General features: G+C 45.3%; 1 protein-coding gene across 1 annotated transcript in view; it reads left to right on the top strand.

Annotated features, from left to right (window-relative positions):
- Positions 1-14711, top strand: part of LOC139255589 (VPS10 domain-containing receptor SorCS3-like) — a 450963-nt gene that overhangs the window by 426637 nt on the left and 9615 nt on the right. The window contains exon 25 of the mRNA XM_070873959.1: positions 6009-6169. Within this exon, the coding sequence (XP_070730060.1) occupies positions 6009-6169 (161 nt within the window). The remainder of the gene's footprint in view (positions 1-6008; positions 6170-14711) is intronic.

A 14711-nucleotide genomic window follows, 5' to 3' on the forward strand; every position in this document is an offset into this window, starting at 1 on the left:
GGCATGCACGATGAGGTATGCAATTGTGAGCCTAGTGGATGAACTGGTAATGTGTAGTGCGATTGTTAAACCTTTGTTAATAAACCAACTAGTTCTTAATAGCAATGTGTTGCTATGAATTCTTAAACAAAGGACCCATGAAGCAAATAACATTACACTTGGTGAATCAACGTTCAGTGCAACGTTCGTTCCCAGGTGGTTCTCTGGGAAAAGAACCACCTCCTGACATAGAAACATAGAAACATAGAAACATAGAAAATAGGTGCAGGAGTAGGCCATTCGGCCCTTCTAGCCTGCACCGCCATTCAATGAGTTCATGACTGAACATGCAACTTCAGTACCCCATTCCTGCTTTCTCACCATATCCCTTGATTCCCCTAGTAGTAAGGACTTCATCTAACTCCTTTTTGAATATATTTAGTGAATTGGCCTCAACAACTTTCTGTGGTAGAGAATTCCACAGGTTCACCACTGTCTGGGTGAAGAAATTCCTCCTCATCTCGGTCCTAAATGGCTTCCCCTTATCCTTAGACTGTGTCCCCTGGTTCTGGACTTCCCCAACATTGGGAACATTCTTCCTGCATCTAACCTGTCTAACCCCGTCAGAATTTTAAACGTTTCTATGAGGTCCCCTCTCATTCTTCTGAACTCCAGTGAATACAAGCCCAGTTGATCCAGTCTTTCTTGATAGGTCAGTCCCGCCATCCCGGGAATCAGTCTGGTGAACCTTCGCTGCACTCCCTCAATAGCAAGAATGTCCTTCCTCAGGTTAGGAGACCAAAACTGTACACAATACTCCAGGTGTGGCCTCACCAAGGCCCTGTACAATTGTAGCAACACCTCCCTGCCCTTGTACTCAAATCCCCTCGCTATGAAGGCCAACATGCCATTTGCTTTCTTAACCGCCTGCTGTACCTGCATGCCAACCTTCAATGACTGATGTACCATGACACCCAGGTCTCTTTGCACCTGCCCTTTTCCTAATCTGTCACCATTGAGATAATAGTCTGTCTCTCTGTTTTTACCACCAAAGTGGATAACCTCACATTTATCCACATTATACTTCATCTGCCATGCATTTGCCCACTCACCTAACCTATCCAAGTCGCTCTGCAGCCTCATAGAATCCTCCTTGCAGCTCACACTGCCACCCAACTTAGTGTCATCCGCAAATTTGGAGATACTACATTTAATCCCCTCGTCTAAATCATTAATGTACAGTGTAAACAGCTGGGGCCCCAGCACAGAACCTTGCGGTACCCCACTAGTCACTGCCTGCCATTCTGAAAAGTCCCCATTTACTCCTACTCTTTGCTTCCTGTCTGACAACCAGTTCTCAATCCATGTCAGCACACTACCCCCAATCTCATGTGCTTTAACTTTGCACATTAATCTCTTGTGTGGGACCTTGTCGAAAGCCTTCTGAAAGTCCAAATATACCACATCAACTGGTTCTCCCTTGTCCACTCTACTGGAAACATCCTCAAAAAATTCCAGAAGATTTGTCAAGCATGATTTCCCTTTCACAAATCCATGCTGACTTGTATTACCTCTTTCCAAATGCACTGCGATGACATCCTTAATAATTGATTCCATCATTTTACCCACTACCGATGTCAGGCTGACCGGTCTGTAATTCCCTGTTTTCTCTCTCCCTCCTTTTTTAAAAAGTGGGGTTACATTGGCTACCCTCCACTCCATAGGAACTGATCCAGAGTCAATGGAATGTTGGAAAATGACTGTCAATGCATCCACTATTTCCAAGGCCACCTCCTGAAATACTCTGGGATGCAGTCCATCAGGCCCTGGGGATTTATCGGCCTTCAATCCCATCAATTTCCCCAACACAATTTCCCGACTAATAAGGATTTCCCTCAGTTCCTCCTCCTTACTAGACCCTCCGACCCCTTTTATATCCGGAAGGTTGTTTGTGTCCTCCTCAGTGAATACCGAACCAAAGTACTTGTTCAATTGGTCCGCCATTTCTTTGTTCCCCGTTATGACTTCCCCTGATTCTGACTGCAGGGGACCTACGTTTGTCTTTACTAACCTTTTTCTCTTTACATATCTATAGAAACTTTTGCAATCCGTCTTAATGTTCCCTGCAAGCTTCTTCTCGTACTCCATTTTCCCTGCCCTAATCAAACCCTTTGTCCTCCTCTGCTGAGTTCTAAATTTCTCCCAGTCCCCGGGTTCTCTGCTATTTCTGGCCAATTTGTATGCCACTTCCTTGGCTTTAATGCTATCCCTGATTTCCCTTGATAGCCACGGTTGAGCCACCTTCCCTTTTTTATTTTTACGACAGACAGGAATGTACAATTGTTGTAGTTCATCCATGCGGTCTCTAAATGTCTGCCATTGCCCATCCACAGTCAACCCCTTCAGTATCATTCGCCAATCTATCCTAGCCAATTCACGCCTCATACCTTCAAAGTTACCCTTCTTTAAGTTCTGGACCATGGTCTCTGAATTAACTGTTTCATTCTCCATCCTAATGCAGAATTCCACTATATTATGGTCACTCTTCCCCAAGGGGCCTCGCACAACGAGATTGCTAATTAATCCTCTCTCATTACACAACACCCAGTCTAAGATGGCCTCCCCCCTAGTTGGTTCCTCGACATATTGGTCTAAAAAACCATCCCTTATGCACTCCAGGAAATCCTCCTCTACCGTATTGCTTCCAGTTTGGTTAACCCAGTCTATGTGCATATTAAAGTCACCCATTATAACTGCTGCACCTTTATTGCACGCACCCCTAATTTCATGTTTGATGCCCTCCCCAACATCACTACTACTGTTTGGAGGTCTGTACACAACTCCCACTAACGTTTTTTGTCCTTTGGTATTCTGCAGCTCTACCCATATAGATTCCACATCATCCAAGCTAATGTCCTTCCGAACTATTGCCTTAATTTGCTCCTTAACCAGCAATGCTACCCCACCTCCTTTTCCTTTTATTCTATCTTTCCTGAATGTTGAATACCCCTGGATGTTGAGTTCCCAGCCCTGATCATCCTGGAGCCACGTCTCCGTAATCCCAATCACATCATATTTGTTAACATCTATTTGCACAGTTAATTCATCCACTTTATTGCGGATACTCCTTGCATTAAGACACAAAGCCTTCAGGCTTGTTCTTTTAACACCCTTTGTCCTTTTAGAATTTTGCTGTACAGTGGCCCTTTTTGTTCTTTGCCTTGGGTTTCTCTGCCCTCCACTTTTCCTCATCTCCTTTCTGTCTTTTGCTTTTGCCTCCTTTTTGTTTCCCTCTGTCTCCCTGCATTGGTTCCCATCCCCCTGCCATATCAGTTTAAATCCTCCCCAACAGCACTAGCAAACACTCCCCCTGGACATTGGTTCCGGTCCTGCCCAGGTGCAGACCGTCCGGTTTTTACTGGTCCCACCTCCCCCAGAACCGGTTCCAATGCCCCAGGAATTTGAATCCCTCCCTGTTGCACCACTGCTCAAGCCACGTATTCATCTGCGCTATCCTGCGATTCCTACTCTGACTATCACGTGGCACTGGTAGCAATCCCGAGATTACTACTTTTGAGGAGACATTGTGTTCAGTGCTCTCGGAACTACTGGCAATGCGATTTACATAGTTGTAAATGCTGGCAGGTGACTGATTTTTGCTGGGTTTGCTACGAGTTGATGTTCCAGCCACTTGTATCTGTACGTGAAGCCCCTGTGGTGTCCCTGATTTCCCTGGAGATCTGAATTTCATTCTGAGCAAGTGAATGTCAAAACCGTTGAAGCCCAGGCCAATTAGGGAAATAAAAGCTGAAAATTCTTCTCTGACCCCCTTCGATGATGGGAGTTAGCCCAAGAGCACACTCTGGACCTGATCTGTGTAGTGCAGTCCCTGCCACTTGTACCAGGTGATGTCCACCCCAGCCAGAAACAGGCCCCACTCTCACTTGAAGGAACTCGGCGAATCAGCCTTTGCTGCAGCATGTTCCAACAGTCTACTCTTCTCTGGGAAAAAGAACCACCTCCTGATATCGAACCCAGTTTTGGCCTCATACAAGATTCACCAGGAAAAAGTCAGACACTCAATCTGTTCATGCAGCGACGACCTCCTGGGTCAATATGTTGAACAATCCTCTTGTGGCTTTCTACAAGGCAGCTGATTGCAGCAAATTGAATGCTTTTGCTGAGTGTTATTGTCTGGGTTTGACAGCATAGCTGTTTACCACTGGTGTCTTCCAATCTGGCCTGAAGATGTTGGTCCACTGATGACCATTGCCAGTTTTTGTACACCTCTGGTATACTCCTGTCTGTACCGCAAACTTTGCAAATTCCCTGGGAGGATAGATGCACCAACGTCAGTGTTCTCGATCAGGCCAACAGCCCCAGCATTGAAGCACTGACCACACTCGACCAGCTCCGTTGGTTGGGCCACATTGTCTGCATGCCCGACACAAGACTCCCAAAAAGCAAGCGCTCTACTCGGAACTCCTACACGGCAAGCAAGCTCCAGGTGGGCAGAGGAAATGTTTCAAGGACACCCTCAAAGTCTCCTTGATAAAGTACAACATCCCCACCAGCACCTGGGAATCCCTGGCCCAAGACCGCCCTAAGTGGAGGAAGAGCATCCGGGAGGGCACTGAGCACCTCGGGTCTCGTCGCTGAGATTATGCAGAAAACAAGCGCAGACAGCGGCAGGAGCGTGCGGCAAACCAGACTCCCCACCCACCCTTTCAACCACTGTCTGTCCCATCTATGACAGAGACTGTAATTCCCATATTGGACTGTACAGTCAGCTGAGAACTCACTTTTACAGTGGAAGCAAGTCTTCCTCGATTTTGAGGGACTGCCTATGAGATGACGATGAGACTCCTGTTTGTATGCGAAAGTTGAACAAATGAGGAACGATGTCAGTATTCCTGTCTCGGGTGTGGCTTTTCGTATTCTTAAAATGAATCGTAGAATGATATATCACAGAAGGAGGCCATTTGGACCATCATGCCTGTGCCAGCACTTTGGTGGAGCTATCCAATTAATTCCACTCCCCTGATTTTTCCTCATAGCCCTGTAAATCTTTTCCCTTCAATTATTGATCCAATTCTCTTTTGAAAGTTGCTATTGAATCTGCTTTCAGGCAGTGCATTCCAGATCACAACAACAAATCGTGTTTAAAAAAACCTCTCTCCACATGTCGCCTTTGGTTCTTTTGCCAATCACCTTAAATCTGTGCCCTCTGGTTATCGGCCCTTCTGCCACTGGAAACAGTCTCTCCTTATTTACTCCAACAAAAACCATTCATGATTTTGAACACTTCTATCAAGTCTCCTCTTAACCTTCTCTGCTCTAAGGAAAATAACCCCCGCTTCTCCAGTCTCTCCACATCACTGAAGTCCCTCATCCCTGATACCATTCTCGTAAATCTCCCGTGCACCTGCTCTAGAGCCTTGTCATCCTTCCTGAAGTGTGATGCCCAGAATTGAACGCAATGTACCACATCCTCCAAATATAAAGCTCACTCCTGAACTAACGCTCTCCTCTATTTCTAACATTACTTGCCCTGGGAGCTGATTATTGTTTCCTGCGTATGCATTAGTGTTGTCCCATTACTTGGCTATCAGCTCAGCTGGCAAAAGTGAAACCTTCTATATGTCAATGTCACTTCCCCAACTGTGGTGAAGAATTCTTAAAGGGGCACTCTCCCTAGGTGATTGCCTGTGATGACAGAAGTTCCTATTTGTAAGCGGAGGTTGAACATCATTAAACTAATGAGGAAGACTGTAGTCAAGGTAGGTAATCTAGCATTACTCTGAGAACTAATCTTTTCTACCTAAAGCCACCTTGACATCACGCTCATTTGAGCCCCAATGTGATCTTAGATAGAAGAACACTTTATAGGAGCATTCTGCTACTCCCTCACTAACAAGCTAACACACCCTATGAAAACAGGCTGACGCATTCTTATCTAGACTCTACATTAAGACAAACAACTTCTTCCGGTATATTTTTTTTAATTGGCTGTCTGTCATTTTATACAGGAAGATACCAGGGATTAACGTTTATGCCCAGATGCAAAATGAGAAGGAGCAGGAGATGATAAGTCCAGTCAGCCAAATTGAGGGCATCCCCAACATCATCCAAAGTGAATTAACCAGCCCAGAGGAATTCACTGACGATGACCTTGACACACAGAATTTAGGTAAATAAACTAAAATAACAATACATTCCACACAACACACACACGCACACATACACACACACACACTCAGAGAAAATTAAACCCTAGCTCATTTTTTAGGAATTAGTTTCTTTTATATTCACTTCTCTCTCATTTTTCCGCCCGCCCTTCCCCCATCAAACGTCCGCTGTGATTCAGTGCTTGTGGTGTTAGGACTTAACCTTGGGCCTCCCGTTGACAACCCGACATAATCTGAGGTCCGGTGTATTTATAGAGCAGCGTTTCTTTGACCTGTCATAACAAAGGTGGGGGCAGGCATGATTGAGTTGTTTTACCCAATCTTCTTGCACCCCCGCTGCCCCCCGCCCCCCAACCCCCATTTCCCTGCCTCCTCACCTGAAGCTATTATTTCATGTCGGGCAAGGGTTCTGATGGGTCCAGATCTATGGACGTTCTTTAGGCGGCAGCCTAGACAATTGAATGTCAGCGTGATATGCAGCTGGTGATATGGGCGGCATCGGATCCCAGTCCAATCATGTTTATAATCATGTTTAGAGGGGATTTGGGGGGAAATTTCTTCACGCAGAGGGTGGTGAGCATCTGGAACTCACTGCCTGAAAGGGTGGTAGACGCAGAAACCCTCATCACATTTAAAAAGTACTTGGATGTGCACCTGAAATGCCGTAACCTACAGGGTTACGGACCTAGAGCTGGAAAGTGGGATAGCCTCTTGTTGGACGGCGCGGACACGATGGGCCGAAATGGCTTTCTTCCGTGCTGATTCTATAAGCTAATGTCTGCACCGGCATTCGCCAGAAGTGACTGAAAACGGGCAACCAGGTGCAGAAACCCCATCAGCCACCAAGTGATCAGGTAACTCAACACGCTGAATGGATCGACCCTGGGATGGTCCTGATTTGGATGGTGCATTAACATTGGATAGAATTGAGTTCAGCCATACAATAAATATCACGCCCTCCATCCCGATGGCTTGTTTCGGTGGTTGTACCAATGCGGCTGGTCGAATTGTGAAATCATGGCCCATTAATGTTAGCTGCCACCCACCTTTGCCGAGAATGGAAATACTGTTCTATCAGTAGCCGGGACCTCGCAAAGCAAATCCTTGTCAGCAAGGATTCTTTGTTTATATACAAAAATGTCCTGGTGATCAGGATGGGAGGCCTAGACAACCTGTGGCCTCTGAGCATTGGTGCCTATCCTGAATTACTGATGCATTGCCCAACCTCGAAGAGGAGAGAAATATAGAGTGTATTTTTTTTTTACGGAGGTGGGGGGGCACGGGGGTGGGGGAGGGGGGGTGATGATTCCGCGGAGACACATCACACAGCCTCCTAACAGCCTGACTGAAAACCGACTGAAACCAAAATGGCGGACGGAAGCGTCCGGACATGACTGTGATTGCTGGGATGTGACAGTGCTACTGCCGCCAACCCCTTGCTAAAGGAGGGACCGAAAGTAGCTAGCCCGAGGGGCAGCATGCAATTAACGCCTCAAACAGGCCCGGTTTTATTCGAACTTGGCGCAAGCCTGACCAAGTCGGTGCTCTGTTAATGCCCTGAGTGGCGCCCCCCTGTGGCAATCTGTCGTTTTACTGCTGGCTTCAACGCGGAGCGAAAGCTGCAGGCAAATGAAATGTAAATGTGTCTTGCAGTGCTCTGAGCAGCCTTATCCACCATGTTGGAGGGACCGCCAGGGAGGAATGGCCATTGCGTGCGCCTGGTGAGTACAGGGGCCATTCCCCCCTCCCGTATCTTTTACTTTACTTTTGTAAGGCTATTTTTTTTTTGTTGATAAATGTGCGTGGTGTTGCTGTCAGGCTCTGGGAGCGACAGAATTTTATTTGACGAATGCCATTTCTTTTCTCTCACCATGTCCCACTTTTTAAAAAAAAACACATTGTTTTGTGGTTTCATGCTCATTGTCTTTTTGTGTGTGTGTTGGTGAACAACTGTCTCCTCTAGCAACAAATGTCTTGAGGGAAATGATTGCATGTGTCAATTCAGCACGCTGTTCCCACCCATCCCCCACATCTCTCTGTAAAGTGCCGCATCGCCGCTGCCAACAAAGGAATATACAGTTGTACAAATGTTGCATATTTTCCCCACCATTGCATGCAGTTCCAAACAATCTAATCTAACTTGGCTTGGTTGATTTGTGTCATTCGTATTTCAGAATTGTTAAATGTCCTCCCTCCCCGCGGTCGTGGCTCAGTGGGCAGCACCCTCGCCTCTGAGTCAGACGGTTGTGGATTCAAGCCTCACTCCAGAGACTTGAGCACATAACCCCCGGCTGTCACTCCCAGCGCAGTGCCGAGGGTGTGCTGCACAGTCAGTGGTGCCGTCTTATGGATGAGGCCCTCAAAGGGTGGATGTAAAAGATCTCACGGCATTATTTCAAAGAAGAGCAGTTGGAAGTTTTCTCCGGTGACCTGGCCAATATTTATCCCTCAACCAACATCACTAAAACAGATTATCTGGCCATTATCACAATACTGTTTGCTGTGACCTTGCTGCATGTAAATTTAGCTTCCTACAAAAGTGCAAAAGACTTCAAAAGTTGGCTGCAAAGCACTTTGGGATGTCCTGAGGTCATAAAAGGCGCTATATAAACGCAAGTCTTTCTTAAAATAAAAAACTAAAATCAAACTCTATGTTATGTTCACAATTGCCATGTTGTTGAAGTTCATTCTGAAGATTTGTGCAGTACTGGATCCAAAAGCCTGACTTAGCTGGTTCCTCAATAAATGAGGTCTGCTGGGTATGTCCCATTCCCAGATATTGTGGCTTCAGCTCCGAAAGTTTTCAGAAGTCAGAGGATCAGTACTAAAAAGAACAAAGACGAACAGGATCACCTTTTAGCAGTGTTGTGAATGTCAAAGCCTGCGAACATTTCCCCGCCGTGTCACAAAGATTGTTTTTTGGCTTTGTTTTGATTTCTCAATTCTGTTTCTGTAATGTATTTGCTTCATGGGTTCTTTGCTTAAGAATTCATAGCAACTCAATGCTATTAAGAATTAGTTGGTTTATTAGCAAAAGGTTAAATAATCATACTACACATTACCAATTCATCCACCAGGCTCAGAACCACATGCCTCATCGAGGATCCCCCGAACCAACTGGCTGGGGTTTTATTGAGTCTTGTGAACGTCACGTGACTGGCTAAGCCACTCCCAACTCAACAGTCCTACAAACCTGTGAGCATACTCACATGTGCATACATTACAGTTTCTAAACATCTTGAGTTCCATTTATAATCCCCAGAGTTCATCAGAATCACTACTAAATAAGGCCATTTGACCCGTCATGCCAGTCAGTGTGAGTTCCTCCACAGGAACTAACCACTTCAATCCCATTTATCTTGGTCTTTCCCTGTATTTTTCTTCAAAGATTTATCTAATTGCCTCTTAGATGTTGTGATGGACTTGGCTTCAAAAGCCACTTGTAGAAACATCTTAATATCCATCTGTATGTAAAAATTGTTGCTAATTCCCCATTTATAAGTTTATAACAGTAACTTGCATTTATATAGCACCATTATGAGAGGAAAAACATCCTACCCTGCTTCACAGAGGCATTGAAGGGTAAAATAGATGCCAAAGTTTGTTTGTTGGTTGATTTTAAGGAGGGTTTTAAGGGATAAAAAGGAAGGAGAGAGGCAAAGGGGTTTAGGGAGGAAATTTCAGAACGTAAGGCCTGGGTGGCTAAAGGCGCGACCACCTGTAGTGGGGCAAAGGTAGGGAGGGGCACACACGAGGCCTTAGAAGGAGAATTAGAACATTTTTGGGTGGGGTTGTGCACTAAAGGAGGTTACAGATAGGGAAGGGAGAGGCCATGAAGGGATTTAAACCTAAGTAAGGCCATTTCAAATTTACAGCTTTGGGGGAGCAGGAGCCAATGTTGGTCAGCGAGAACAGGGGTGGTGGAATTGGTGCTGGATATGGACAGAAGAGTTTTGAATGTGAGGTTTCTTGAGGGTGACGGACAGGAGGCTGGTGAGGAGAGCGTTGGAATTGTCACGTTCAACAGTGTGATAAAGGCTTGGATGAGGGTTTCAGGGGCAGGTGGGCTGAGGTACGGGTAGCAACATGATGTTACAGAGGTGGAAGAAGAAAGTTTTTGTGATGGAGAAGATATGCGATTCAAAGTTCAGAAAGGCAGAAAAGAAAACTGAGTTTGTGAACAGTCTGGTTCAGCCTGAGATGATGGCCGGGGAGGAGGTCTCGAATCAGTTGGGAGAATAAAGTGTTTGCGAAGGGGGCTGCTGATGCGGGCTCTGGTCTTCCCAATGTTTAAAGGAGGGAAACTGGCTCAGCATGCATTCTGTCAGCAAGGTGGCAGTGGGGAGGTGGTGGGGTGATAGAGTTGGGTGTCATCAGTGTCCGTGAATGAGGAAGAAGAGTGGGCTAAGGATAGTTCCTTGGGGGTCTCTTGAAGTGATGGTGCAGGTTGTGGGAAGAGAAGCCAGGGGTAGGGATGCTTTAGTTATTATTGGATAGGTAAAACTGGAACCAAGCAAGGGCCATCCCCTTGAGCTGGACAAAGGTGTTCGAGGAGGATGCTGTAGTCGACAGCATCAATTCCAGAGATGAGGGGGTTGACTTATGAAGATAGGTTGAGTAGGTTGGGCCTATACACATTGGAGTTCAGAAGAATGAGAGATAATCTTATTGAAACATATAAAATAATGAGGGGGCTCGACAAGGTGGATATATAAGAACATAAGAAATAGGAACAGGAGTAGGCCATACAGTCCCTCGAGCCTGCTCCGCCATTCAATACGATCATGGCTGATCTGATCATGGACTCAGCTCCACTTCCTCGCCTGCTCCCCATAGCCCCTTATCCCCTTATCGTTTAAGAAACTGACTATTTCTGTCTTAAATTTATTCAATGTCCCAGCTTCTGCAGCTCTCTGAGGCAGCGAATTCCACAGATTTACAACCCTGTGAGAGAAGAAATTTCTCCTCATCTCTGTTTTAAATGGGCGGACCCTTATTCTAAGATCGTGCCCTCTAGTCCTGGTCTCCCCTATCAGTGGAAACATCCTCTCTGCTTTGACATCCACCTTGTCAAGCCCCCTAATACATTTCGATAAGATCACCTCTCATTCTTCTGAATTCCAATGAGTAGAGGCCCAACCTACTCAACCTTTCCTCATAAGTCAACCCCCTCATCCCCGGAATTAACCTAGTGAACCTTCTCTGAACTGCCTCCAAAGCAAGTATATCCTTTCGTAAATATGGAAACCAAAACTGCACGCAGTATTCCAGGTGTGGCCTCACCAATACCTTATATAGCTGTAGTAAGACTTCTCTGCCTTTATACTCCATCTCCTTTGCAATAAAGGCCAAGATACCATTTGCCTTCCTGATCACTTGCTGTACCTGCATACTATCCTTTTGTGTTTCATGCACAAGTGCCCCCAGGTCCCGCTGTATTGCAGCACTTTGCAATCTTTCTCTATTTAAATAATAACTTGCTCTTTGATTTTTTCTGCCAAAGTGCATGACCTCACACTTTCCAACATTATACTCCAACTGCCAAATTTTTGCCCACTCACTTAGCCTGTCTATGTCCTTTTGCAGATTTTTTGTGTCCTCCTCACACATCGCTTTTCCTCCCAATTTTGTATCGTCAGCAAATTTGGTTACGTTACACTCAGTCTCTTCTTCCAAGTCGTTAATATAGATTGTAAATAGTTGGGGTCCCAGCACTGATCCCTGTGGCACCCCACTAGTTACTGGTTGCCAACCAGAGAATGAACCATTTATCCCGACTCTCTGTTTTCTCTTTGTTAGCCAATCCTCTATCCATGCTAATATATTACCCCCAACCCCGTGAACTTTTATCTTGTGCAGTAACCTTTTATGTGGCACCTTGTCAAATGCCTTCTGGAAGTCCAGAGTGACTCGTTTCGGTCAATTTCGGCCCCATGGAATTTTGAGACGGAGGAAAGGATTCATCTACTTGCTAAATCTCCACAAGCTGCCAACTAAAAACACATTTATGCCATTCATTACATTACAAGGTGGCAAACACTTCAAAAGTACTTCAAATGACTGTAAGGCACTTTGGGACATCCTGAGGTTGTGAAAGGTGCTATATAAATCCAAGTCCTTTCTATCTTCTTTTTCTATTCCCCGTGTCCTTGGAGCAGTGGCCGACGTATACATCAGAATTAGCATCCTCAAGGTGAAATGGTAATGGAAATATCAAGTGCACAGTATACTGCTTCTTCAATGTGTAGATTGACTTCCCGTGTCCCTGGCTCGATGTCTTTATTTTGTCAGTGTTGCCATGACGACAGGAGTAAGGGGGCCAAATGAATAGACGGTTCCTCCTTAGAACGTGGTAGGTCTAAGGATGTAGCTGTTGACCTCGCTGCACAACTCCAAGCCATTAAAGTAGCAGAGTTTTAATGAAACACAGCTAGACAAAAGCTTTATTCAAATACTCTACCCACCAAGGATCAATGGCTTTGTTATTTGAATCACACCAGAGCTGTTGCGATCGATGTAGTGACTGCTTCACAAGGTCTGTAAGATTTGTACTGTGTAGTGCATGCTCTACAATCTCAATATCCAGGAGGTAACATCAAACTCTGAAGAAAATACAAAACGTGGCTTTTCACGGAAAACCTGGAACTTTAGGAGCCAACCTAGAAAAGTAGATCCCCTGACAATGTTCAGGGTTAACCAGGACCAGTCTCACTCACAAATATATCAGCTGAAAGGAATTGTTAAAAAAAAATCTTTGCAATTGGAGACCTCACTAATCCTACTACATGCAATGGTACCAACATGTAACATTTGAAAACTATTAGAAGCAATATTACAGCATGAATCATTAGAACAAGAACGAAATGATAATCTGCCGTCAAATTTAATGCCCTTAACCAGCATTACAACAGTGACTACCCTCCAAAAGTACTTCATTGGCTGTAAAGCTCTTTGAGACGTCTGGTGGTTATGAAAGGCACTACAGGTACAACATCCCAAATCTGGCAACCTCGGGACCGAGGCCATGCTGGTTTTCATATTTTTCCGGATTTCAGGTCAGACATTAAAACAGCGCATGGGTCAGGTCGGGTCACATGTGGGTTGGGGTTGAGGGTCATTCGGCAAGACTCGGACCGATGCATGTCGGACGACTCCATCTTCAATGCGCTTTTCTTTTTAAAAAATGTCCGTTTTTGGGACAATTCCGGTTTTTGGAATTCTGGATTCGGGACGTTGTACCTGTATATAAATGCACGTCTTTCTTTATGATTACTATCAGTGTGACTTTAAGTACGTTTAAAGTAGCCAGGTCATGCAACCATAAGCGCCATGAAATTAGTGTTTTTTTCTAAATAGACTTAAAACAGAACAATCCAGTTAGATGTAATGATCAGAAAGTTCTCCCAATAATATTTAGTGCAAATGTGTTTCACTACACAAAGAGTTGACTTTGTTGAACCCTATTGGTCGTATTTACTGGGTCTGCCCTCTGACCTCTCTTTCTTGATGCCTCCTCGGTTGGCATTATCAGCACAAAACAAGTGCTCTACTCAGAACGCCGACACGGCAAGCGAGTCTCAGGTGGGCAGAGGAAACGCTTCAAGGACACCCTCAAGGCCTCCTTGATAAAGTGCAACATCCCCACCTGGAAGTACCTGGCCCAAGACCGCTCAAAGTGGAAGAGAAGCATCCGGGAAGGCGCCGAATATCTCGAGTCTCTTCGCTGGAAGCCAAACGCAAGCAGCGGAAGGAGCACGTGACAACCCAAGCACGCCACTCACCCGTCCCTTCAACCACTGTCTGTCCCACCCGTGACAGAGACTTTAGGTCCCGCATTGGTCTCATCAGTCACCTGAGAACTCATATTAGCATGGAGGCAAGTCACCTTTGACTCTGAGGGACCGCCTAAGAAGAAGATTATCAGCAGAGATAATGTTCAAGGAGCAAGCAGAAGACACATGAAATCCCCAGCCTGAGAAAAGGCGATCTGGGCTTGACAGATGAGATAATGACTGTTGCCTCCGCCTCAGGGAGAAGAAGGATTCGGTAATCTCATTGTGACATAAATGGTTTTCGTTGTTGTTTCCATTGATGTGTTCTTCATTTTTGACACATCCTCCTGTGTGAAGAGATTAAGAAGTTACAAATCAATCTGTACAGGATTTTGTAAAATGGACGGATGGACATCAGTGTCATTGACATCCTGAACATCTTAATCCTTGACACATAGTATAGACAGATATCTCCGATCTTAGACGAAGCAACACTCAGCACTGAACGGATTCCAGGTATAATTTAGCTAATCCCAGATACAATGCAGATTATACTTCAGCATTGATGTTACTTGAATTTAACGGTGAAAGCAGATTATGAACCAGTGGGTACAGCTGATTACTAGATTACATTGTGCTGCTTGCAGTCAGCTTCAGGGTGAACTGCATTCCAGTGATGGGTAAATACAGTGCACTACATAATTCCATAAAGATGCTTTGTGGTTGTTAGATAAGTCTTCTTCACCGCTGCAGATTATTTGCGAGAAGGGTG

The sequence above is a fragment of the Pristiophorus japonicus genome, chromosome 3, assembly GCF_044704955.1.
Source record: "Pristiophorus japonicus isolate sPriJap1 chromosome 3, sPriJap1.hap1, whole genome shotgun sequence".
Taxonomy (NCBI): Eukaryota; Metazoa; Chordata; class Chondrichthyes; family Pristiophoridae; genus Pristiophorus; species Pristiophorus japonicus.